At 45.7% G+C, this 27,843-nt stretch overlaps 1 protein-coding gene and 1 long non-coding RNA gene across 4 annotated transcripts in view; one reads left to right on the forward strand and one right to left on the reverse strand.

The window, feature by feature from the left end:
* LOC130361430 (uncharacterized) overlaps positions 1 to 3,690 on the reverse strand; it is a 52,812-nt gene extending 49,122 nt beyond the window's left edge. The window contains exon 1 of the long non-coding RNA XR_008891005.1: positions 3,620 to 3,690. This is a non-coding gene — a long non-coding RNA (uncharacterized LOC130361430). The remainder of the gene's footprint in view (positions 1 to 3,619) is intronic.
* Positions 3,605 to 27,843, forward strand: part of RYK (receptor like tyrosine kinase) — a 167,080-nt gene continuing 142,841 nt past the window's right edge. For all 3 annotated transcript variants that reach the window (XM_056564403.1, XM_056564404.1, XM_056564401.1), the window contains exon 1: positions 3,605 to 4,088. In XM_056564403.1, the coding sequence (XP_056420378.1) occupies positions 3,620 to 4,088 (469 nt within the window). In that variant the 5' untranslated portion in view covers positions 3,605 to 3,619. The remainder of the gene's footprint in view (positions 4,089 to 27,843) is intronic.

Genomic DNA, 27,843 nt, shown 5'->3' on the forward strand with positions numbered 1-27,843 from the left:
TGTAAATTACTTCTATTAAAAATCTTAATCTTTCCAGTACTTTTTTGGGGTCTGTATACTACAGAGGAAATGGTTTTCTTTTTGGAACACAGAGCTCTCTGCTGACATCATGACCACAGTGCTCTCTGCTGACATCTCTGTCCATTTTAGGACCTGTCAAAAGCAGCATATGTTTTCTATGGGGATTTTCTCCTACTCTGGACAGTTCTTAAAATGGACAGAGATGTCAGCAGAGAGCACTGTGGTCATGATGTCAGCAGAGAGCTCTGTGTTCCAAAAATAAAACCATTTCCTCTGTAGTATTCAGCAGCTAATAAGTACTGGAAGGATTAAGATTTTTTAATACAAGTAAGTTACAAATCTGTTTAAAGGAGTTCTCCAACTGAAATCTTTTATTCCCCGCTGTGCCCGGGCTGTAAAACTATACATAATAAAATTTCAATTACCTGCCTACGATCCCCTGTTGTTCGGATATGGCCGCCCGTGCTCTGGTCCCTGTCAGCTTCCTCTTCCTGCGGGTCGGTGACTTCACTCTGTGCTCAGCCTATCAGCGGCCGCGAGGGACATTGCTGCGGCCGCTGATAGGCTGAGCGCAGAGTGAAGTCACCAACCCCCAGGAAGTGGAAGAGACCGGGACCGGAGAACGGGACGGCGATATTGGAACAACGGGGGAATCGTAGGCAGGTAAGTGAAAGTTTATTATGTATAGTTTTACAGCCCGGGCACAGTGGGGGTTAAAAGTTTCAGCTTAGAGAACTCCTTTAACTTTCTGGCACCAGTTGATTTAAAGGGGTACTCCGGTGCTTAGACATCTTATCCCCTGTTCAAAGGATAGGGGATAACATGCCTGATCGCGGGAGTCCTGCCACTGGGGACCCCTGTGATCTTGCACACGTCACCCTGTTTTTGATCAGTCCCCAGAGCGTGTTCACTCCGGGTCTGATTGCCGGCGACCACAGGGCCAACGGCGTGTGACGTCACGCCTCCGCCCCCGTGTGATGTCACGCTCCACCCCTCAATGCAAGCCTATGGGAGGGGGCGTGACAGCTATCACGCCCCCTCCCGTAGGCTTGCATTGAGGTGTGGAGCGTGACATCACACGGGGGCGGAGGCGTGACGTCACACGCCGTTGGCCCTGTGGTCGCCGGCAATCAGACCCGGAGTGAACACGCTCTGGGGACTGATCAAAAACAGGGTGCCGTGTGCAAGATCACAGGGGTCCCCAGTGGCGGGACTCCCGCGATCAGGCATGTTATCCCCTATCCTTTGAATAGGGGATAAGATGTCTAAGCACCGGAGTACCCCTTTAAATCAACTGGTGCCAGAAAGTTAAAGGAGTTCTCTAAGCTGAAACTTTTAACCCCTTAAGGACCCAGGGTTTTTCCGTTTTTGCATTTTCGTTTTCTCCTCCTTACCTTTAAAAAATCCTAACTCTTTCAAGTTTGCACCTAAAAATCCATATGATGTTTATTTTTTGCTCCACCAATTCTATTTGGAATGACGTCAGTCATTTTACCCAAAAATCTACGGTGAAACGTAAAAAAAAAATCATTGTGAGACAAAATTGAAAAAAAAAAACGCCATTTTGTAAGTTTTGGGGGCTTCCGTTTCTACGTAGTACATTTTTCAGTAAAAATGACACCTTATCTTTATTCTGTAGGTCCATAGGATTAAAATGATACCCTACTTATATAGGTTTGATTTTGTCGTACTTCTGAAAAAATCATAACTACATGCAGAAAAATGTATACGTTTAAAATTGTCATCTTCTGACCCCTATACCTTTTTTATTTTACCGCGTATGGGGCGGTATGAGGGCTAATTATTTTTGCGCCGTGATCTGAAGTTTTTAGCGGTACCATTTTGCATTGACTTAATAGGACTTATTTCATGATATAAAAAGTGACTAAAAATACGCTATTTTGGAATTTTTTTCCGCATACGCCATGCCATGCGGTTTAATTAATGATATATTTTTATAATTCAGACATTTCTGCACGTGGCGATACCACATATGTTTATTTTTATTTACACAGTTTTTTTTTTATGGGAAAAGGGGGGTGATTCAAACTTTTATTAGTGAAGGGGTTAAATGATCATTATTCACTTTTTTTTTGCAGTGTTATAGCTCCCATAGGGACCTATAACACTGCACCCACTGATCTTTTACATCGTTCAATGGTTTCTTATAGGAAACCAGTGATCAATGATTCTGCTGCTTGACTACTCATGCCTGGCCGTGGCCCCGCATTATAGATCGGCAGCGGACTCATGACATATCGGTACGTCATGGGTCCTTAAGGGGTTGAAAAAAAAATAAGTTTTCCACGGGAGTACCCCTTTAAGATCTCTCCACAGGTGTTCAATGGGATTTAGATCTGGAGAATAAGAGAGACCTGGAGCAGTTTGCAAAGGAAGAGTGGTCCAACATTCCGGCTGAGAGGTGTAAGAAACTTATTGATGGTTATAGGAAGCAACTGATTTCAGTTATTTTTTCCAGAAGGTGTGCAACCAAATATTAAGTTACGGGTGCCAATAATTTTGTCCGGCCCATTTTTGGAGTTTGGTGACATTATGTCCAATTTGCTTTTTTTCCCTCCTTTTTTGGTTTAGTTCCATTACACATAAAGGGAATAAACATGTGAATAGCAAAACCTGTGTTAGGCTGGGTTCACACTACGTTTTCTCCCATACGGGAGCGCATACGGCAGGGGGAGCTAAAACCTCGCGCTCCCGTATGCCTTCGTATGCGCTCCCGTATGTCATTCATTTCAATGAGCCGGCCGGAGTGAAACGTTCGGTCCGGTCGGCTCATTTTTGCGCCGTATGCGCTTTTACAACCGGACCTCAAACCGTGGTTGACCACAGTTTTAGGTCCGGTTGTAAAAGCGCATACGGCGCAAAAATGAGCCGACCGGACCGAACGTTTCACTCCGGCCGGCTCATTGAAATGAATGACACACGGGAGCGCATACGGTGACATACGGGAGCGCGAGGTTTTAGCTCCCCCCTGCCGTATGCGCTCCCGTATGGGAGAAAACGTAGTGTGAACCCAGCCTTACTGCAATCCTTTTCTGTGAGAAATACTTCATTTTATTGAAAATTTTCAGGAGTGCCAACATTTACAGCCATGACTGTATATAATATGGGTCAGAGTTTCCCAACCAGGGGTGCCTCCAGCTGTTGCAAAACTACAACTTCCAGCATGCCCAGATAACTACCGGCTGTCCAGGCATTCTGGGAGTTGTAGTTTTGCAACAGCTGGAGGCGCTCTCGTTGGGAAACACTGGTATAGGTTATGGTGAAACATTCCGTGAGTTGGAGGATTGGTTGGATAAATAACGGTCATTGCATTGCCGGTATTTCGAATATAAAAATACGCAGGTGGCCAAAATACCGGCTGTGGGCAACCCTACATCACACACACACACTATACATATAGAGTGGTATGTGCTTTCTTCTGAGAGAGGGAAACTGCACTGTGAGGCCCAAGAACTAATATGTATATCACCAATCTGTAAAAACAGGGAACAAAAAAAATCCCATAGATTATATTTCTGTCTTTTTGTTTATGGTATTGATAAAGATTATTAAAAAAGAGAGAGAGAGAAAAACTAACATGAAGCCATCCTGTAGGGGGCGCATGGCAGCTGCATCAGAGGACGACGGCGGCCCGGAAGAGGCAAAAAGAGTACGATGCTCAGGGCGAACAGTGTCCAGAGAGCGCATGCGTCTAGTGAACTGTAGCGTCCGTGAGGGAAACCGAGCGCGCCAGGGTCGTGTTTGGAGTCGGCGGACCGGCGTTATTGGCGGCGGCGGGTCAGGCAGCGAGTACGGGGATGGTCCGGGGCGCCCCTTCCTCTCAGCACGGCCTGTGAGAGACATGCTGCCCGGGGCCCCGGACCCCCCGGGGTGGTGGAGGAGGAGATGGGGGAGGCAGCCGGGCCCCGGGCTGTGGTGTCCGCCGTCCCTGGTGTTGTTGTTCGCAGTTCTCCTTGGAGCCGGTGAGGCGCAGTCCGGGCCTGGGAACTACGGGGAGCCCGGGCTGAACGTCTACATGAGCGAGGAGGAGGTGCGGCGGCTGATCGGTGAGTGGGGCCGGGCGGGGGGTGGACGCCGGCCATTGTGCTGCCATGGTGGGTGCGCTGTGCCCGGGGAGCAGCCGGGGGGCGCTGCCGGGGGATGAGCCATGTTATGTGTCTATTGTGGATTATGTATCACTGCCTTCCCCAACCTGTGCCCCTCCAGCTGCTGCAACACTGGCTGTCAGGGCATGATGGGAGTTGTAGTTCTCCAACAACTGGAGACTCCATTTGTATCCTGTATCATTTCCCAACCAGGGTGCCTTCAGCTGTTGCAAAACTACAACTCCCATCATGCCCGGACAGCCTTCGGCTGTCCGGGCATGCTGGGAGTTGTAGTTTTGCAACAGCTGGAGGCACCCTGGTTGGGAAACTCTGATTTATTATGTCCCTTTGCCTTCTCCAACTTGTGGCTCTCCAGCTTGTAACTCTAAACCTGGCTGTCCTGACATGCTGAGAGTTGTGAGTCTCCAGAACTATACGTTCAGGACAGTGATAATTGTATAATAGTTGAGTTGTGTGTTATTTATAGATCTATTGTGTATCGTAGCTTTTCCCGACCTGTGGCTCCTCAGCTTCTGCAAAACCACAACTACCCATTTTGGCTGTCAGGGCATGATGGGGGTTGTAATTCCGCTGGACAGCCGCAGTGATTTATCATATCTGTACTGTTTGTCTTGTAGATTGTGTGGGTGGTTGTTTAGGAAGGTGGTGGAGACTAGATGGGCTAAATGGTTCTTATCTGCCGCCACATTGTATGTTTAGGATGATCCAAGATGCTGCCCTATAATACATAAGGATGATACACGACGCTACCCTATAATATATAAGGGTTATACACGACGCTGCCCTACAATACATAAGGGTGATACGCGACGCTGCCCTACAATACATAAGGGTGATACGCCACGCTGCCCTACAATACATAAGGGTGATACGCGACGCTGCCCTATAATACATAAGGGTGATACGCGACGCTGCCCTATAATACATAAGGGTGATACGCGACGCTGCCCTATAATACATAAGGGTGATACTCCACGCTGCCCTACAATACATAAGGGTGATACGCGACGCTGCCCTACAATACATAAGGGTGATACGCGACGCTGCCCTATAATACATAAGGGTGATACGCGACGCTGCCCTATAATACATAAGGGTTACGCGACGCTGCCCTATAATACATAAGGGTGATACGCGACGCTGCCCTATAATACATAAGGGTGATACGCGACGCTGCCCTATAATACATAAGGGTGATACGCGACTCTGCCCTATAATACATAAGGGTGATACGCGACTCTGCCCTATAATACATAAGGGTGATACGCGACTCTGCCCTATAATACATAAGGGTGATACGCGACGCTGCCCTATAATACTTAAGGGTGATACGCGACGCTGCCCTATAATACATAAGGGTGATACGCGACGCTGCCCTATAATACATAAGGGTGATACGCGACGCTGCCCTATAATACATAAGGGTGATACGCCACGCTGCCCTATAATACATAAGGGTGATACGCCACGCTGCCCTATAATACATAAGGGTGATACGCGCTGCTGCCCTATAATACATAAGGGTGATACGCGCTGCTGCCCTATAATACATAAGGGTGATACGCCACGCTGCCCTATAATACATAAGGGTGATACGCCACGCTGCCCTATAATACATAAGGGTGATACTCCACGCTGCCCTATAATACATAAGGGGGATACGCCACGCTGCCCTATAATACATAAGGGGGATACGCCACGCTGCCCTATAATACATAAGGGGGATACGCCACGCTGCCCTATAATACATAAGGGGGATACGCCACGCTGCCCTATAATACATAAGGGGGATACGCCACGCTGCCCTATAATACATAAGGGGGATACGCCACGCTGCCCTATAATACATAAGGGGGATACGCCACGCTGCCCTATAATACATACGGGTGATACGCCACGCTGCCCTATAATACATACGGGTGATACGCCACGCTGCCCTATAATACATACGGGTGATACGCCACGCTGCCCTATAATACATACGGGTGATACGCCACGCTGCCCTATAATACATACGGGTGATACGCCACGCTGCCCTATAATACATACGGGTGATACGCCACGCTGCCCTATAATACATACGGGTGATACGCCACGCTGCCCTATAATACATACGGGTGATACGCCACGCTGCCCTATAATACATAAGGGTGATACTCCACGCTGCCCTATAGTACATAAGGGTGATACTCCACGCTGCCCTATAATACATACAGGTGATACTCCACGCTGCCCTATAATACATACAGGTGATACGCCACGCTGCCCTATAGTACATAAGGGTGATACTCCACGCTGCCCTATAATACATACAGGTGATACTCCACGCTGCCCTATAATACATACAGGTGATACTCCACGCTGCCCTATAATACATAAGGGTGATACGCGACGCTGCCCTATAATACCCGGCTGCATTGTAACCTCACAGCCACCATCCATGGGTGACAGCAGGTTTAGCACAATATATAGCGATATGATCTCCTGTCTGTGACTGTACTGTATGACGGGACTATCGTCGTGTCTGTCTCTTTGCAGTAAAGGGCCAGGAGTGATTTCTGCTGCTGAACCATCATTGCTCGCTGTCTTGTGTGCACTGATCCGTGACCTCTATTCAGGGCGAGCGTCATGGGTACCTGGGTGAAGGCGTTGGCCCAGACAGAATTTGCGTTACACCTTGTGCTGGTCAGTGTAACAGAATTACCTCTACAGTAGTGTTTTCCGGACCAGTGTGCCTCCAGATATTGCAGATCTTCCATTATGCCCCTGCTGTGAGTTGTAGTTTTGTAACAATGGTTGGAAACATCTTGCATCTTTTATTATCCAAAGTGGATTACCATTGTTCAGTGTCTATATATAATTGTATTACATTGTCTCATCTTTATTTCAGTTTGTCGTTTTTCATGGGGGTCATTGCATTGTTCATAGGTGTAAATATATCCTAAGGGTATGTTCAGATTTTTTTTCCTTTGTCTTTTCCCATTTAAAAGGCTGCACCACTTCACAGTAAGTATCTGATTGTTAGTGGTGGGATCACTTGGGTTCCACAATCTCCAGAATGGGGTCCCCTTACTCCCTGTGCATGGAGCAGTGTGTCGGCACAAGCTTCATGTCTGTGGGGTCGCTGGAGATACACCAGCGCTGTATTCGGGTATCTACAGCGATCACATAGAAAATGCATGTAGGATGTTTCGGCACGGTGCTGCATGCGGAGGGATATCCTTTACGGGGCTCCTGTGCTTCTAGAGTGCGTTTCGTACCCAGCACTTAAGCTGGTCAGAACACGTCCCCTCCATTCATCTCTATGGGAGAGGCGGAGACACAGGAACACTGTTTCTGCCTCACAGAGAGATGAATGGAGGTGGCATGTTAGTACCAGCTGACCTGTTGTGTGCACAGCAGCTCAGCCAGGGCCGAGTCAGGTCCCAGCGGTTGGACTCCCCCCGATCATCCCCTATCCGCAGTGGGCATGCTAGGAGTTGTCGTTTGGCAGCAGCTGGGGGTGCACTGGTTGGGAACCTAGGGATTAGGGAACTCTCCAGTATAACCATCATGCTTGTTTGGGTGCTTTAACATGGGATTGTTTGCTTGCCATGCTGCCAATTACCACTTGGCAAACTCCTGTTTATTTTACTGCAGGTCGCCTTGGCTGTGCCGTTTTAGTTTGCACAAGCTTCAGAGTTTAAACAAGAGCTTTCAACTTCTCACCTGTAGAAACCTTGCAACCAAAAATGAAACGTGTGAGGCTTTAGCAAACGGTGGTGGGTCATCCTGCAAAAATTCACTGCCATCTGGTGAAAAAGCAGCCTTAGGGCTCGTCCATGTCTATTTTGTCTGTAGTGCTGCACACGTCAGGACAAGGAACCATTGTATACACAGCAGCGGTCTCCAGTCTGTGGCACACCATACACATCAGATATGTCAGTCGACCACTCTCTTCATCCATACCCTAGACACAAGTGCTTGGCTTAGCCTCTGGCATATCGCTCAGAGATCACAACGTTTGGGGAGTTGAAATCCATCATGCATAGTCCAACATAATCTGTCGGCAGAAAGTAAGGCCTTGTTTACCCGGCAAGAAATTTGCTGAATGTCCATCTGGGAAAAAAAAAACGGCTAGACGTTTCACTGATCTGCATGTTCTGCGCTAGGAACTATTGGAAATGCGTAGTCTCCATAGACATTAATGCATTTCCGAGTGGATATCGCAGAAACAATTGACTTGTCAATAATTTCAGCAGAGGTTGGAACCTGGATTTCCACGGAAATTCCATTGTGTGCACAGTGCAGCAGTATCCCATTGAAAGCAATATGATTCTGCTGCAATGGTATTTCCGAGCAGAATTTTCTGGCGCATTCCGCTCGGAAATTCTGTGTGAACATGGACTTTAGAGGTTGCCAAGCACATTAGATATCGTGGCGGTGGTAGGACTCAAGAAGACCCCAGGACAGGCAGGGGGAGAGAAGCGGGTGGCGGCGACAGTCTCTGGCCCCGCAAAAGCCACTGCAGTTCATTGATTTAAAGCGCCTGGATAAATAGCCGATAACTTATACCGGAATATCGGTATAAGTTATCGGCTATCGGCCCTAACCTCCACAGATTATCGGTATCGGCACTAAAAAATCAACATTGGTTGATCCTTAAAGGGGTAGTCCAGTGGTGAAAAACTTATCTCCTATCCTAAGGATAGGGGATAAGTTTGAGATCGCGGGGGGTCCGACCGCTGGGGCCCCCCGCGATCTCTCTGTACGGGGGCCAGGCTCTCCGGCCAGATAGCGGGTGTCGACCCCCGCACGAAGCGGCGGCCGACACGCCCCCTGAATACATCTCTATGGCAGAGCCGGAGATTGCCGAAGGCAGCGCTCCGGCTCTGCCATAGAGTTGTATTGAGGGGGCGTGTCGGCCGCTGCTTTGTGCGGAGGTCGACACGCCCCCTTCCCGCGGGCTGTCGGGGCTCCATACAGGAGATCGCAGGGGGCCCCAGCGGTCGGACCCCCCGCGATCTGCAACTTATCCCCTATCCTTAGGATAGGGGATAAGTTGTTCACCACTGAATCACCACTGGACTACTCCTTTAATATCTTTAATATTGTTCTAATCATAGACTATGTGATACATTGAGGCAGTGTCACTTTCTCCTTAGTTCTTTTGTCCCTCTGTTATTTAGTTGTATATAATATATATATATATATATATATATATATATATATATATATATATATATATATATAATATGTTTTGTTTGCGTCCTACTGAAGTTCAGTTGTGCAATCTTGGGCTGGAGAGTTTGCTGCCGTTTGCGTTTTCTGTGTTGTGGGAGCTTTGTAAAGGTTTGGTGGAGTTCATTGAAGTTTCAATTTTCAACATAATGGGAAATCCAATCCAAATAACTGCTTAAGGGAAACCTGTCTTTAGAAAAAATGTTATTAAACCTACAGGAAGATATAATACTACTTCTAATACTGCGCCCGGCCACATCCAGGAGAGCTCATCCCAATCCTGCAATGTCCAGGAAATGTTCTTTAAACTGTCCCACATTGTATGCTATTGCCTGCAACTAGTCATCAGGGGCCGGCAGCTCACGAGAACTACTCAGTCTTATAGCTGTAATCACACCTACTGGGACATGAATGACAAACCAGTGAGTGTCCTCCGTCATCCACTGCGCATGCTCTGAGGAAAGGCAGTGGATGGTGTAGGACACTCACTGGTTTGTCAGTCATGGGTCTATAGGTGTGATTATATTGGTGAGACGTGTAGTTCTCAGAACCGGTCTGCCCCGATGACTACTTATGGGCATTAGCGTACAGCTTTTACTGACCCATTATTCATGCATTGCCTAGAGACATAAAGGAGGATCAGCACAATAAAGCTTGCTTAGGGCACAGCCTGTTTCTGGACGCTTTAAAAGATATCTTGTAAAAGTCAGAAAAGATGGCTCTCCTGGCACAAGGAGTCTCCAGATACATTGTGGCTCTGTATCCTTGACCAAAAACTGACTGAAATACTATTTGTGAGCCCAGACTAAAACTATAATATCTAACCTATGGCTCTTCTTGCATTGCAAAAATTCCCAGGAGACCCACACATCTGGAGGGCCTGCAGGGAGGGGGAGTTTTTGCTACAACAATTTAAAATCTCTATTCTAGCAAAATGGCCTCCTTCACTTTGACATCCTGACAAATAACTGTATGTGCTGTAGAATGGACCGTAGACTACGTTTGGTTTATTGAACACAATTGTCCCTCTGACCCGGAATATGGTGCCCCTTTTTTAAGTGTTAGCATAGCCTAATGTTTTCTAAAGGTTCTATGCATAGCCTATGCCATTTTATTACCAAGAAATGCTATTAAACTTAAACTGTTCTTAAAATTGATGTTAGTCTTTCTCAAATAGGTAGAACATTGGAAGGGGTAGGATCTGAGGTCTGTCTGCAGAGAAGCCACATCAGCAGATCATGAGGTTGGAGCTGGTTGGCACAAGGTAAAGGGAATCTATCAGGAGCTCAGCCTATACCCACCTGCTGATATATGGTGATGGTTCATGTGGCTTTGATCACTATGGTGCCTTTCTTTTGTTTCACATTTGTGTTGGTGTGAATATTCTTCACTAATTGCATTATGCAAATGAGTAGGGCTGCAGCTAATGATTATTTGTCAATTCGATTAGTTGGTCGATTATTGGTTCGATAAATTTTATTAAAAAGTATGGGATCAGGGGACCAGGGAGGAGTTAACTAGAAGTTAAAATTCCGGTGTCTGCAAGAAGATTAGACATGTCAATTCTTTTTGCAGAGTACGCAGGATAATCATGCAGTCTGAGACGGCGCATTTCCGATCAGTCTTAGCGCCAGCATGTTCTACCGGCGCTCTGCTGTCGGGGGAATGTCCGCACAGACATTCTCCCTTGTGAACGTAGCCTAAGTGCACTGCAATGCCCATCTGTCAGCTCCCGTAACAAGACCTCCTTATAAATATTCCTGTCCTCCCCTGAATGGATGTAGTGCAATCCAGCGTATAACTCTTGCGCTTGTGAAGTGACTAGGGCTGGGCGGTATACCGGTTTATACCCAATACCGAAATTTTTGTGCTGCACGATATACATTTTTCCCCATACCGCAATACCGGTTTGGCCCCTCCCCCTCGGGAAAGAATGATCAGCCACATATGTGACCCACGAGCACTGTTCTTGCCCCCCCCCCCCCCAAATTAATTATCAGCCCGGCACTGCGCTGTCCCCATTGGGATAAATACTCACATGTCACCCACAAGCGATGCCCTCCTTGTCTTCCTGTTTGTTGCGGCCGCCGGCGCTGACACTCTATACCAGTGGTCTTCAACCTCCAGATGTTGCAAAACTACAACTTGTTGGCTGTCCGGGCATGCTGGGAGTTGTAGTTTTGCAACATCTGGAGGTCTGCAGGTTGAAGACCACTGCTCTATACTGTATCCCTATGCCAAAAGGTAAACAAAGTAAACGTTAACTCACCTTCCCCGTCAGTCCGGACTTTCTTCCTAGGGAATGGAACGTCGGACAGCCGTCAGCCTATCACCGGCCCGCAGCTATGTTCCGCCTTGGCCGTGATAGGTTGAGCGCAGTGTCATGTAAGAAGCCGGCCTCTTACATGACAGTGGGCTCAGCCTATCACTGGCCGAGGCGGAACATCAATGCGGCCGGTGATAGGCTGACGGCTGTCTGACGTTCACGTCCCCAGTGTAAGGCCGACATCGGAACATGCCTTAGTTTATTTTTGTTTACCTTTTGCAGCCCGGGCATAGGAATACAGTATAGTGTGTCAGCGCAGGCGGCCGCAACAAACAGGAGGACGAAGAGGCAGCGCTTGTGGGGGCAGTGCTGGGCTAATAATTCATTTTGTAGGGGCAGGGGGGAATACCGTTCAATACTGTGGAACCGCCATAAGTTACAAAAATACCGCAATACTCATATTTTGCCATAGCGCCCAGCCCTGGGAGTAACCTCCTTGCCATGGGAGCCCCGGATTGTTACTGCACAAGATTTCAATGCTGGATGTAGCCAGTGTCTGGATGGATGGAGCTTTTAGAGAGGTTGATACAGGATAATTCAGTGGTGTTTACACTGGAGCTCCCAAGGGCTAGAACACATCTGCCACAGCTGGCTGCTTCTTATATATACTGGCATTTGATGACATAATTTAGCCTGTCAATGTCTGAATAGGGTCAAATACGGCTTTGTGAACGGATACATATGTTGGCAAGATTTGTATGTTTTACAAGGAAACGTCATATGATTTTATATAGTTGTAAACTTCTGATCAAAGTTATGACTATTTAGGTTGGAAATAATAAATGTCACAAAGCTCATCCTGTTATCCAGACAAAACTATGTTTATCCCAAATAATACACATTATGATTACAGGAATGTGGACACTTCATCACCAATGCTTGTTGACCATCTGATAACCAGGGGCATTACAGAGGTATTCCAGAGAGGACAAGTGATTGTATATCACTAAGATATATTGTTACCTGCTGATCTGTACGATCTGCACATGATGGTGTCCCGCTAGCAAACAAAGGGGCAAAGAATGGCATCTTGGGGCCAATGAAGTAAAGCAGAATACCGTAAGTTGCGTTACTTGCACATCTCCAGGAAGACCCTACGACATCTGATGGAACAGGACACAAATTTTTTTTTTTTTTATGTAGAATGTTTAGCACTTCAGATATTATAATGTGGTGCAAGATGAAGGATGTTGCAATCCCTTCTACATCTGGAAGAAGTCTGTGGCGCTCAGAATAGTTCCAAATGCTATTAAAATCCATTAAGCGCTTCAAGCTTTTATGAAATAGTTGCAGCAAAATGGCAATTTTTTTTGCTGTTGCTTTGGACATATTTGTCTTCCCAGATTTTGTTTACTGAAGGCTGAAAGTCAGACCACAGCCATGGTGAGCAGAAAAGAGCTACATTTATTTTTCTATTAAATTTGAGCAGAATTGGATACAAATATCGGTTTCCTTGTGAGCTCAGAGGCCTCCTTTGGAATCCCTATTATGGCTGCTCATAAAACAATCATAACACGTCTGTGTTGACCAGGGCTGTGGAGTCGGTAGATAAATACTCCGACTCCGGAGTTTTCTGTACTTCCAACGCCGACTCCTCTGTATTAATATGTGAATGTATTTTATACATTCCTTGAAGGAAAGAAAGGTAACATACCTGTCATTACCACAGGACTACTGGCTGGGAAGCCAACAGTCTACTGTATTGAACAGTTTGTGTGCTGATCTGCTGCTGAAGATAGGGCAGTGGGGGAGGATCAAGGAAGGGGCATTTATTATAAAACATGATTTCCCTAGTAGAATCCCATAGTCATGTTTAAAGTTTAAAGGGGTACTCTGCCCCTAGACATCTTATCCCCGGGATCGCCGCTACGGCACCGCGCTTTCATTACTACACAGAGCGAGTTCGGGGGGTGGATACAGAGCGATACAGTGGACGGAGCAGCGTACTATCATAGCTCCGCCCCTCGTGACCTCATGGCCCACCCCCTTAATTCAAGTCTATGGCAGGGGGCGTGAAGACCACCACGCCCCCTCCCTTAGACTTGTATTGAGGGGGCTGGCCGTGACATCACGAGGGGCAGAGCCATGACGTAACAGTGCTCCAACCCCTGTATCACCCGTCATTACGCACAGAGTGAACTCGCTCTGTGCAGTAATGATAGCGTGGTGCCGCAGCGGCAATCCCGGGGGTCCCCAGCAGCGGGACCCCGGCGATCTGACATCTTATCCCCTATCCTTTGGATAGGGGATAAGATGTCTAGGTGCGGAGTACCCCTTTAAGCAACAATCGAGTTTACAAGTTTTTATAGCCTTAGCTGAATGGCAGCAGTTTTTCCAATGGTTTACAGCTTCAGTCTTGAACTATTGACCCTCCATTCCCTTCACTTATACAAGTGTCTCTAGTCCTGCAAAAAACATATTTCCTTAACCCCTTATCAGTGAGAGGCTAGGTTACCCATGGGTTCCCTGTAACAGCAGAACACAACACTATGGAAAGTATAAGTATTGCCGCTCCTAATTGTGCATTGCTTGCCACATAGTGAAGCACATGTAAAGCATGCTTCTTCACGGTCACTTAAAGGAGTACTCTAGTGCAGAGTATTCCTGCTCAGTTCTGCCCGGGCTGCAAAATAAATGAAAATGAACCATCACTCACCTCCCTGGGTTCCCGCGGAGCGCCACTACAGCTGTTGGGTCCTCCGGTCCATCTCCTTCATACTTCCGGGTGTAACGAAGCGTCACATGGCGCTCAGCCTATCGCCGGCCGCCGCGATGTTCAGCCTCGGCCGGGGATAGGCTGAGCGCCATGCGACGCTTCGTTACACCCGGAAGTATGAAGAGGATGGACCGGAGGACCGATCAGCTGTAGTGGCGCTCCGCGGGAACCCAGGGAGGTGAGTGATGGTTCATTTTCATTTATTTTGCAGTCCGGGCAGAACGGAGCAGGAATACTCTGGACTAGAGTACTCCTTTAATGTTAGTTTTGCGGTTACGTGAGGCACTGCATGCATTGGTCTTTATTCTTAAAGTAGAAGTCATAAATTATAACTTTTTGTAAATTGGGACATTTAAACTTGCTTTTTTTTTTTTTTTTTTATTCCAATCTAAATTTAGTAGGAGTCGGTCCATTGTTTGCCGACTCCGACTCCAGGTACCCAAAATTTCGTCCGACTCCACAGCCCTGGTGCTGACCAAACCAAACTTCCCTGTTCACATTGTACCTTCAAGGGTAAAGCACCCTCTAAGCCAGTGGTCTTTAACCTAAGGACCTCCAGAAGATTACAAAACTACAACTCCCAGCATGCCCGGACAGCCGTTGGCTGTCCGGGCATGCTGGGAGTTGTAGTTTTGCAATATCTGGAGGTCCGCAGGTTGGAGATCACTGCTCTAAGCACTATCTAAGAGACTGCCAGGTGGTGAAGTGCTGCTCGATCATTCAAGAGAACACATGTCCAATGGCACTTTCCTGTGCTCCAGCGAATGTTTAGTGATTGAATAGGAGTCTGGATTACTAAAGATGACAACCGTAGTGCGGACAAGTTGATTTCCCTGTGTATTCCCATCTAAGGCATATGTGACATCCACAGCAGTGCCAGGTCCTACTACTTACCTATCTTCAGAAGTGGTTTCCTGTCCTAAATATGTGCTCACAATTATGGACATTTATCAACGGGTTTAGTCAGGTTTTCTTTACTATAATTGTCGCAACTGCGACTACGCGATTTTACGTGTGACATTTTGACTGGAAAGCGAGAAAAGCAAGTTTTCCAAAAATTAACTACGTAGTAATAATTTTAAAATGGACTACGAGTAGTCAGGTATTTATTAACTGCGACAGTCGCAACTGCGCAAAAAAAAGTCGCAACAGGGTTAAAAATTGACTAAATTTACTCCAGCTCAAACATGGAGCAGAAAAAGCTACTACCAAAGTAAAAAAGGAAAAATTGCTTACGTGAAAGAAAATCATCAACAGGCTGAAAGCAGTTGATAAATAAGTCACATATAAGCAAAAAAAAAGTAAGGAAAAAATTACTAAAAAAAAAATACATAAGCAAACATTTATAAATGTCCCTCAATGTTTCTACAACTCCAGAACACCTTTTCCAGCTGCGGATACCAGGCCAGCTGATCGATTGGGCTCCTGGGACTTAGACCCCACTGACCTGACAAGGCCTATAAGAAGGTTCAAAGTCCTAGAAAATACCATTGTAACTGATATCTGGTGAATTTTTACTAGCATTGTATATAGAGGGATACCTATTGTAGAAATGATTGGTCACGTGTTGTCCACTTTTGCACTCCATCCTTAGCAAACAGCAGGCAGCTCTTGGTTATGCTTCAGGGCATGCTAGGGGTTGTAGTCTCCTGACAGCTGCACAGTTATAGGTTGCTTTATGGTATTTGTAGTACTTTGAATACCTCTTTACTGTGAGAGAAATGGCTTGTTTGTCTTTCCCACTTTGACTGATATTGCATCAATGTGTGAAGCTTGTGTTGGCCAGTAAGCTAGACAGTCGCTATGAGTTTATGATGGTTATTGGAAAGTCAACACCAGGCTCAACATTTAAGTCAAGGGATCTTATTCCTGGTATTTATGGTACTGAAAGTGGTGTGCAGAAGCCCCATCATAAGTGGAGTCTTTTGGTTGGATTGTGGTCATCTCACATGGATGCCAAGAGGTTCTTTGGTTTACTGGGGGTGTTACCTAGACCCTTAGCACATGCCCGTCTGCCAGCTCCCGTGTCAAGACCTCCCCATAAGTATTCATTGTCCTCCCTTACATTGATGTAGTGCAATTCAGTTTATAAATCTTGCCCTTGTGTAGTAACCTCCTCTCCAGGGGAACCCTTGTTACTGCACACGATTTCCAAGTTGGATGTAGCCAGCGTCTGTATGTGTTTATTTTTTTTTTTGTTTTTTTTTTTGGCCATTTGTGATTCTGGTATAGATATACGATTTGTGGATTTTTGTCTCACATGGAGTGACGATCAGATTGTTCTTCTCGTACAGTTACACATGGATTATATGCTGCAGTCTCTGCATGGGATGTCTGCAGCATTTACAGTAGCAGCAATGTCTTTAAAGGAAAATACACTTGGAAGTTGACCTCCACAGGATAGGCCATCAATAGCTGTCCAGCTCCTCACACCACACAGTGAATATGGACGGAAACCCTGCGCCGTTAAAGGAGTACTCCGGTGGAAAACTTTTTTTATTTTAATTTTTTTGAAATCAACTGATGCCAGAAAGTTAAACAGATTAGTAAATTACTTCTATTAAAAAAAATCTTAATTCTTCCAGTACTTTTTAGCGGCTGTATACAACAGAAGAACTTCCTTTCTTTTTGGATTTCTCTTCTGTCACGACCACAGAGCTCTCTGTTGTCCTTTTTAGGAAGTGTGACCAGAGCAGCATATGTTTGCTATGGGGATTTTCTCCTGCTCTGGACAGTTCCTAAAATGGACAGCAGAGAGCACTGTGGGCGTGACAGAAGAGAAATCCAAAAAGAAAAGCATTTCCTGTGTAGTATACAGCCGCTAATAAGTACTGGATTAAAGGGGTACTCCGGTGCTTAGACATCTTATATCCCTATCCAAAGGATAAGGGATAAGATGCCTGATCGAGGGAGTCCTGCTGCTGGGGACCCCCGGCATCTTGCACGCGGCACCCTGTTTATCAGTCCCCGGAGCATGTTCGCTCCGGGACTGATTACAGACTACAGCGTATCACGCCCCCTCCTGTAGGCTTGCATTGAGGGGCGGAGCATGACGTCACATGCCGCCCGCCCTGTAGTTGTCGGTAATCAGTCCCAGAGCGAACACGCTCCGGGGACTGATTACAAACGGGGTGCCGCGTGCAAGATCACGGGGGTCCCCAGCGGCGGGACTCCCTCGATCAGGCATCTTCTTCCCTATCCTATAAGGGATAAGATGTCTAAGCACCGGAGTACCCCTTTAATATTTTTTTTATAGAAGTCATTTACAAATCTGTTTAACTTTCTGGCACCAGTTGCGTTAAAAACGTTTTCCACCGGAGTACCCCTTTAATTGTATAGTGGGGGCACTAAGTAACTGCAGCCCAGCTCCTGTTGTGTACAGTGTGAACATGATTGGTGGGGTGTTGGGTGTATGCTTCTGATCTGCAGAGATTGATGGCCTATCCTGTTGGCTTTGTCCTGTAAGGGTGCATTCCCACATGGCGTATTTTGCTGCGTATTTTCCTACCCATTGACTTCAACAGGGAAAATAAAATGCGCAGCAGCAAATACACCATGTGGGAACGTACCCTAAATCTTCCTTAAATGTTGGTAATAGTTTGTGTTATAATTATGAATTTCTGTTTACCAGGGATTTTGCAGGGAGACGGCAATTTTACAAAACTGCATTTCTATTATAATTTTCCTTGTCTTGTACAGAAGTTTAGAGCTGTGACAAAATGTGATCAGGGCCTAAGAGTGGATGACACCGCTGATTTCCTCTATGGATTCGCCATCTTCATGCTCCAGCAGAAATGACCCAGTATCTGCGCTTATGTTGTAAGCTCTGCAAAACCATTGACATTATCAAGGCAGAATTCCTTTTGATTCTGCCTACATTGTCTATAGTGTGAAGGGTGACCTATTATAGCTTCATATGACATTGAGCCAGTGTTTCCCAACCAGGGTGCCTCCAGCTGTTTCAAAACTACAACTCCCAGCATGCCCGGACAGCCGAAGGCTGTCCGGGCATGCTGGGAGTTGTAGTTTTGCAACAGCTGGAGGCACCCTGGTTGGGAAACACTGCATTGAGCCATGTGAGGCATATGAATGATTCTTCAATTGCATTACCCTGTTAAGGTACATGACTATTTCTTAGTATGGTGAAGTCTTTAAAGGGGTATTCCAGGCCAAAACTTATTTTTATATATCAACTGGCTCCGGAAAGTTAAATAGATTTGTAAATTACTTCTATTAAAAAAAATCTTAATCCTTCCAATAGTTATTAGCTTCTGAAGTTGAGTTGCGGTTTTCTGTCTAACTGCTCTCTGATGACTCACGTCCCAGGAGCTGTGCAGTTCCTATGGGGATATTTTCCCATCCTGCACAGCTCCCGGGACGTGACATCATCATTGAGCAGTTAGACAGAAAACTTCAGAAGCTAATAACTATTGGAAGGATTAAGATTTTTTAATAGAAGTAATTTACAAATCTGTTTAACTTTCCGGAGCCAGTTGATATATATATATATATAAAAAAAAAGAAGTTTTTGCCTGGAATACCCCTTTAATCTGTGTACATTGTGTGCAGTTTGCCATTCTGCGCAGTATTCCTTCCTTTTGTTGAGCACCTTTCCATCATACTGTGGGAAGTGTTAATGGCCGGGGCTTGTGTACTCTGCAGGATTGAAGTAGCTCATCTGTTCTGACATAATTGACTTGTAAGATTTATGAAGCTTGCTTTGTAAACAATAAGAAAGAAGAATGGCCTTCAGATGCCTCCAGGCACAGTGTAGAGGAAGGAGATTTGTTTCTTTAGGTGAGGTTACACATGTAGTAGGTTTTCCAGGGCAGCTCCTCCTATGCTGACTCAGCCATACAGTAATTGTTGGCATGTGCTCGGCAGCTATTGTGAAACTACAACTCCAAGCATGCCTACAGGTTATAGAGATTGCGGACAACCATCCTATACAGTGTCTAAGGCTGCATTCACACCACCTTTTTGCAATACAGTCCCGTATCAGGTTTTTGATGATAAACGGATTCCTCAAAACCGGACTAAACTGTATCAAAACTAGGGATCGACCGATTATCGGTTTGGACGATATTATCGGCCGATAATCATGATTTGGGGCATTATCGGTATCGGCAATTACCTTGCCGATAATGCCCCGCCCCCACCGCACCACACCGGCGCAGCCGCTGCCCCATTGCCTCCCCCATCCCCGGTTATATAATTACCTGTTCCCGGGGCCTGGGGTCCGCACTACTTGTGGCTCCTGTGGTGTCTTGCGCTGTCCTGCGTTACGCTGTGTGCTGTGCAATGACGAGTGATGTCTTCAACACGACGTTACAGTCAGTGCGCACAGTGACAGCTCAGGACGGGAGCCAGAAGAAGCGCGGACCCAGGGAACATGTAATTATAAACCCAGGGATGGAGGAGGCAATGGGGCAGCGGCAGTGGTTAAACTCAGGACCGGCAGGGGGAGAGAAGCGGGTGGAGGCAGCGGCGGTCTCTGGCCCCAAAAAAGCCGCTGCAGCTCACTGATTTAAAGAGCCCGCTTTAAATCATTGATCTGCAGCGGCTGCCTGGGGGGGGGAAGAGTGGTGAAATAACCGATAACTTATACAGGAATAAGTTATCGGCCGTAAAGTCCACAAGATATCAGTATCGGCCCTAAAAATCTATATCTGTCGATCCCTAATCAAAACGTGTGTACTCCACTTACAATGGCCTCAACATATAATGGTCTTTTCTGGACCATTGTAACTTGAAACCAGACTCAACATACAATGCTACAGACCAGATCTGTGAAGTGTCAATGGCCAGAAGAACTGACCAATCAGAATGGGCATTTCACTGGTAAACACCTGTATTACTGAAGTGCATGCACTGAATTCCTGTCTGGTGGCGCCCCCTACAGTACAAGGAGGTATTACATGTTCTGTACTACTCTTTACCTGTGCCAGGGTTAGCGGCTCCTTTGGACACAAAGTAAGGTCGGCTCCATTTTACTTTATCAAGACACTGTGTATTCTGTACAGGACCCTGAAGAAGCTCCTGTCCTACATAGACAGTGATTTACAGCTCCCAGCAGATCTTTCTTACTTTTATATATAAGGATTTGCTTTATCTATATTATTCTACTTATTTTTGTTTAATCCTCACTTTTTCCTATTTTTGTTTGACATTTTGGTGCCTATAGAACCAATTACCATGTTTCCATAGAGTTATGGTCTCAATATACAATGGTTTCAACATACGATGTTCCTCCAGGAACCAATTAATATTGTAACTTGATGGACCACTGTATAAGTTTTAAACTTTTCATTCCATTCAGTGAGCAATGCACATGTGCAAACTAACAACATATGGTGCAAACCGGATGGAACCGTACGCACATATGGTTCTCTACAGTTCTCATTGACTCCCATGTTAAAGGAACAGTGTACGGTTTCAATACGGTTTTTCACCCAGACAAAAAAAAACATGGTAGGCTACGGTTTTGGGTACAGGAAAATAAATGGACAAACCGTACAAGATACAAAAAGTACACAACCTGATGCATTGTTTGGCATACGGTTTTCAATGGAGAGTCAGTGCATACGGCTTTCTATACGGTTCCGTATGGTTTTCAAATTGAAAACGTATACGGGAACTGTGTTGCAAAAACTTGGTGTGAACACAGCCTCAGCTCAGTGTGGATTCCTACGTCTTTGTGTAGCCAGAGACATTGAGCTCAGAAACCTGAGACCTTTATTGGCTTCTTGCAGTGGGAAATATTTAATCACACTTTTCCTTCAATGTAACGTTTTAGCTGCTTTTCAATGAGCAGAGATTTCCTTTCCACAATGGCTTTTCTACAGAGGGGAAAGGTGATCGGGCCATTTGTCAAGTCCTGCTCTCTGCTATACAGCCGTGGCATTCTCTGCTGTTGTTCTACCGCCCCTATTCTCCTTTAGAGAAGGATTGTGTTTAGACTGCTTAAATCCTAGTCTGTATGACTTCTGTCATGCTGCCAAGTTACTGTCCTGTGGACCCCGGCTCAGAGTGTCTGCTGGATCTATTACCTCTGCATTCTACCCAATAGTTACTAGTGTATATACTGTGTTTATAGACATGGATTCTGGATTACATCCTGACCCCGATCTGTCCTATTTTGAGGAAAGGAGCTGTCATTTAGGTGGTCATTGACCTATGTCACTAACAGATGTCCATTAGACGGTCATCCTTTTGCCATGGCTGACCAACACTGCAGCATGTGCCTGAACTTTTCCCTAGAAATAACACATCGAGAATGTCAGGTCATTGTGAAACTGGCGTCTTGTACCCATAAATGTCATTGAGTATTTTGACCTTTTTGGCACTTAGTTGTCACCCCTGCCCAGAGAGGTTACTAAACAGTGCAGCAACAAGTAAACCACAAAAGGCACCACAGCCACAAATTTGTAAGCTTTCGCCTTAGTGGCTCCAAGGATTGTTCCAGCCATGGTCAGCGCTGGGGTCTTGCTGGGGTCCTCGCTCCCCAAAAACATACTAAGATTATATTTTGAGTGGCGACAGGGACAGACGTGATCTTTGTACAATAGGTCAGCAAAGTAAGAAATAAACTTTGCCACATACAGAGTCTGAACACCGCTTTAGGCTTGGTTCACACAATAACCCCAAATAATACACTACAAACAGTAATTTATCAAAATAACACTATATATTTTATTAAAAATCAACAGTAATATTGCATACAATTCACATAAATCATCGGCACCAAAAGATATCCCCTCAGGAGCATGAACCACAGGAAGGTAGAGTAAACATAGGTAAATCAGTCATTTAAGTGTTATGGTCAGATACTACGGATAAGTCTGTGTAAAGTGCATAGTGCTAATATAAACAACTGTTATTCAACCAAATCCAAAGCAGTAGCACTTGGTATTTGTATGTAAACCTTACACGAGTATATGCAAATCCCAACGTACGTTTCCCTCCAAATGAGCACCCTGACGAAGCTCAGTTGGAGCGAAACGTACGTCGGGGTCTGTAAAAATCCTTTTCGCTGTTGAGTGGCCCCTATATGACTTGTATATCCTAAAACGATCCTAAACATTGAGTGCTGCCGTATGCGGAGTGTTTCTGTTTAAATTTACATTATAGATAAGTGGTTTATGGCCTGACGTTTTCCAGCTGTTGCAAAAACTACAATTCCCAGCATGCCCGGACAGCCAACGGCTGTCCGGGCATACTGGGAGTTGTAGTTTTACAACATCTAGTGAGCCAAATGTTGACTTGCAGCTTATAATCGGCTTTTTTCGCGTAAGTTGCCCCAAAAGTGAACAAACTCTGCTCTGCCCCATCTGCTCTCGATTCGTGTTCATACACCTTTAGTTAGTAACCTGCCCCGCACAGACTGAACGTTGTGCTTCATTACATTTACCATTGTAGATTGGCTTGCACCCATGGCATATTCTCCATTGCACACCATTCCTTTATGTACACAGTATGTTGTTTATAAGCCTTGTATCCCAGCCAGGCTCCATAGGATGTGGGATAATAGGAGAGCAGTTCCCTCACATGTTCTGTAGTAGACCCGTACTAATCTGATTACTTGAGCCCGGAGTGATCAGTCATTTGACTTCCTTTGTTGCACCCCTCCACCCACCCGTGGTTCAGCGAAGGGATAATACAGGAAGTCTGTTTGGGTTTTAGACTTTTTATCCCCCCCCCCCCCCCCCTTTATACCAAGTGTAATGTAGAACACTTTCCAGCTCAATGTCTGAGTTATATTGTGAACTTGGCATTTAAACTTCAAAGAGAATTGAAACCTCCCTGCGAAGTCTGGTTAACCACAAGTCCACAGTAGACTGCATTTTCCCTGCAGCGCATTGCTTAGTGTTGACTAATACGTGTTGTACACAGCATACAGAGCCGCTCACTGTGTCCTCTTCATCGGTCCAGACCCCCATGACATTGCTTCACCTATTAAGAATCACAAAAACCTAGCAATGAGAACACAGGATTTATTTCATGCTGCTCGTGTAACTCATTTCAGTCTTAATTCCAGATGTACTACTCATCCTCCCAAAATGTGCCTTCTGATGTGAGCGAGGCTGTGTATGGAAAAGCATTGCTGGCCTCAATAGACCGACGTGTACTAGGACTGATCCTACAATGACATCAGAGGCCAGGCTGTGTATCACTGTGCGGATAAGAGACAGTCTGCACTCTGCTGTGATGATCTTGTGGCTTTTAATTAGCTTTTGGATACCTGACGACATGGATTTGTGACCCTTTAAATGGATTTTACCATTTCAGGCATTAGGGGTCTTCTGCTTAGGTTCCTTATTTCTTCAGAGCGGAGAGCAGTTGCAGAGAGGGACTCTTAGTCTGGAGGACCATTCTGACCTGCATAAGTTTAGTACTTCTCCTCTGTCACTGCAGATTATCCCTACAGATGACAGCTGATTCCTGGCGTACACTTTGTACTCAAGCCTTTATAGGGGGTTCTTCATAAAATGCTATTTCAGGATATATATATTTTGTATTTTGCTAGGGGGTTTGTAAGAATGAAAAATGAATGATACCTACCCCAGTACCCCCGCAGCTTCTGGTCCAGTGACTTCCTGTCCCGTACTTGTCCTCCATCGTTCCTACTTCTAAGATGACAGTGTTTGATATCAGGTCCTGCAAAAACATGAGTAAGACAGGACCACAACTGCAACCAGTGATTGGACAGGTCTTGCTGAGACCTCACATCTAGGAACAAGTGCAGAGGAACAAGGTAGGCAAGTATATGTCTTGTTTTTTGTCCCTAAGATTATTGGCCAGGTTGTGTGCGATGTTGGGTAACAATGCCTGGCTTACCATCAGTGTTCCAGTTCATTCGAGGACCATCATGCTGAAACAGTCCAGGGCCTTCCCCAGTGTTGCCACAAGGCTGTAACCACACGATTCTTTAGAATACCATTGTATCATGTAACACTAGATGTTACTGAACTAAGGAGTTCAGCCCAAACTATGAAAAAAACATCCCTACCACCACACCATTATTCCTTATTCAGCTAACTATATGGTTGGCATTATCTGTTTGAGGGAATCTTCTTCCAGCTTCTGCCAAACCCGGATTAGTCTGATCACCAGACTATGAAGCGTGGTTTATCATTGCAGAGAATGCCTTTCCTCTACTGCAGAGTCCAATAGCCTCATCCAGCTGATGTATATGAACAGTGTGCCAGTCTCTCATATTTATTAAAAAGTTGCACACGGTTTTGTTTTTCGCCCTCTTCTAGTTAGTTTTAGTGTCAAATCTTCAGTAAATAAGTCATGCTTGAATTGGTGTGGGCTGAAAACATGGCCTCTCCACTACTTTTTTTCTATGTGTATACACTAGAAATCCCAACTAACCCAATCCTAAGGCATTGCTGGGGTTTTATCATTTTGTGTTTCTGTAGCTGGAGGGAAAACCGCAGGTTTTGCTAATTTGTACAGGTATAATCTGCAGAGGAGTACAGTAGTAGACAGTAGATGTAAGTCCACTCTGATGTTCACAGTAGGGAAGTCTTTTGTTGTGGATTTTACAACCTTCATTGTAGCAGGGATGACATCCACAGAATAACCTTCATAGTACCAATCTGACTTGTGTGAGCGTAACTTACATGTGCTGGTGTAGGTTATTCCTTTTGTGGCATTTTCACAATGACCGCTCAAAGTCACATTCAACCCATAGAGCAGGGTCCTAAGCTCTGTATTTTATGTAGCTATTACCAATGTGTGTTATTAGAAACTGGGAATCGACATTTCAGGCAGTTTATGGTCTCCTGCTCAGAGCTCCAAATATGGACAAACTCATGCCCACTTTTGAAGGCCAGCAGCTGCATGATTGGATAGTAAAACCACTATTACTGGCAGACAAATTAGGGCTTTTGGCATCAGCATGTGATACTTGGAAATTCGGAACTGTGAACCTAGCCTTAGGGTACACTTAAACGTTTCAAGTGGAATTTCACAGCAGAATTCCACTCAGAAATACTGGTGCAGCAGAATCCCATTACAAAGCGGTTCCACTGCACAGTGCACCATATGGAGTTTCAGCGGCAGACGCTCTGCTGCTGTAATGCCGCAGCCGAAAGAATGATCTTGCTCATTCTTTTGATTGAACCTGCCTGGAATACATTGCCATCTATGGGGACAGCAATGGCTGTCCGTAGGGGGAACTTGACATTTCTTAACCATGTAGCTTTGTTCCATAAGGCTATGTTCACGCGTCTGAATTTCTGTGCTAAGTTCCACATTGGAATTTAGCACGGAGATTCCACAGCACCAGACTCCAGTTGAAGTCAAAGGGATTCTGCTGCGCTGTGCACACCTGGTATTATGCACATGATATTGGTATGTTCACACAATGGAAATTCTGTGCAGAATTCCACACGGAGATTCCGCAACAGCAGAGTCCCTTTGATGTCAATTTACATTCTGCTGCGTAAATCTGTAGCGAAAATCCGGTTTCTTGAGTCTGTAGAAAGAATAGACATGTCTATTCTTTCTGCAAAGTCCGCACAGAAATACATTGCCATCTGAGACTATGCATTTTTGAGCGGCCCTAGCACTATCATGTTATGCCAGTGCTCTTCAGTTGGGGGAATGTCCGCACAGAAATTTTCCGTGCGGACATTCTCCTGTGTGAACATAGCCTTAGAATAAACCAATCTTAAAAGGCCAGGTTTACGGGGTAACTGTGACAAACTAAATTGGTCAGCTTCCAGCTATGCCTCTTGACTGTCTCGTACATACGCTGCTCAAAAAAATAAAGGGAACACTAAAGAGGACACCTCCTAGATCTGAATGAATGAACTAGTCGCATGAAATACTTTAGTCTTTACATAGTTGAATGTGCTGACAAAATCACAAAAATTATCAATGGAAATCAAATGAATCAACCCATGGAGGTCTGGATATGGAGTCACACTCAAAATAAAAGTGGAAAACCACACTACAGGCTGATCCAACTTTGATGTAATGTCCTTTAAAGCAAGTCAAAATGATTCTCAGTAGTGTGTGTGGCCTCCACGTGCCCGTATGACCTCCCTACAACACCTGGGCATGCTCCTGATGAGATGGTCTCCTGAGGGATGTCCTCCCAGGCCTGGACTAAAGCATCCGCCAACTCCTGGACAGTCTGTGGTGCAACGTGGTGTTGGTGGATGGAGCGAGACATGATGTTACAGATGTGCTCAATCGGATTCAGGTCTGGGGAACGGGTGGGCCAGTCCATAGCATCAATGCTTTCCTCTTGCAGGAACTGCTGACACACTCCAGCCACATGAGGTCTAGCATTGTCTTGCATTAGGAGGAACCCAGGGCCAACTGCGCAAGCAAATGGTCTCACAAGGGGTCTGAGGATCTCATCTCGGTACCTAATGGTAGTCAGGCTACCTCTGGCAAGCTGTTCGCCCCACACCACACCATTGCTGACCCACCGCCAAACCGGTTATGCTGGAGGATGTTGCAGGCAGCAAAATGTTCTCCAATTTGCCAATCTTGGTGTTCTCTGGCAAATGCCAAACGTCCTGCCTGGTGTTGGGCTGTAAGCACAACCCCCACCTGTGGATGTCGGCCCTCATACCACCATCATGGAGTCTGTTTCTGACCATTTGAGGGGACACATGCCCAATTGTGGCCTGCTGGAGGTAATTTTGCAGGGCTCTGGTAGTGCTTCTCCTGCTCCTCCTTGCACAAAGGCGGAGTTAGCGGTCCTGCTGCTGGGTTGTTGCCCTCCTACAGCCTCCTCCATGTCTCCTGATGTACTGGCCTGTCTCCTGGTAGCGCCTCCATGCTCTGGACACTACGCTGACAGACACAGTAAACCTTCTTGCCACAGCTCGCACTGATGTGCCATCCTGGATGAGCTGCACTACCTGAGCCACTTGTGTGGGTTGTAGACTCTGTCTCATGCTACCACTAGAGTGAAAGCACCGCCAGCATACAAAAGTGACCAGAACATCAGCCAGGAAGCATAGGAACTGAGAAGTGGTCTGTGATCACCACCTGCAGAACCACTCCTTTATTGGGGTGTCTTGCTAATTGCCTATAATTTCCACCCGTTGTCTGTTCCATTTGCACAACAGCATGTGAAATTGATTGTTAATCAGTGTTTCTTCCTGAGTGGACAGTGTGATTTCACAGAAGTGTCATTGACTTGGAGTTACATTGTGTTGTTTAAGCAGTGTGTGTATGTATATATATATATATATATATATGTGTGTGTATGTGTGTGTATATATATATATATATATATATATATATATATATATATATAATTAATACTGTGGCTAGGCATGTATGTGCTCTCAATAGAGGGGTAAATAATGTATGCGTTACTGGTCCAGTTTATAAATGTGTATTGTGGATCAGGTGGACCTCTGTAGTCCCTTGTGCCACATAATAGCTGTAAAGTTCTTTCC

This window comes from Hyla sarda, chromosome 3, assembly GCF_029499605.1.
Source record: "Hyla sarda isolate aHylSar1 chromosome 3, aHylSar1.hap1, whole genome shotgun sequence".
NCBI classification, from domain to species: Eukaryota; Metazoa; Chordata; class Amphibia; order Anura; family Hylidae; genus Hyla; species Hyla sarda.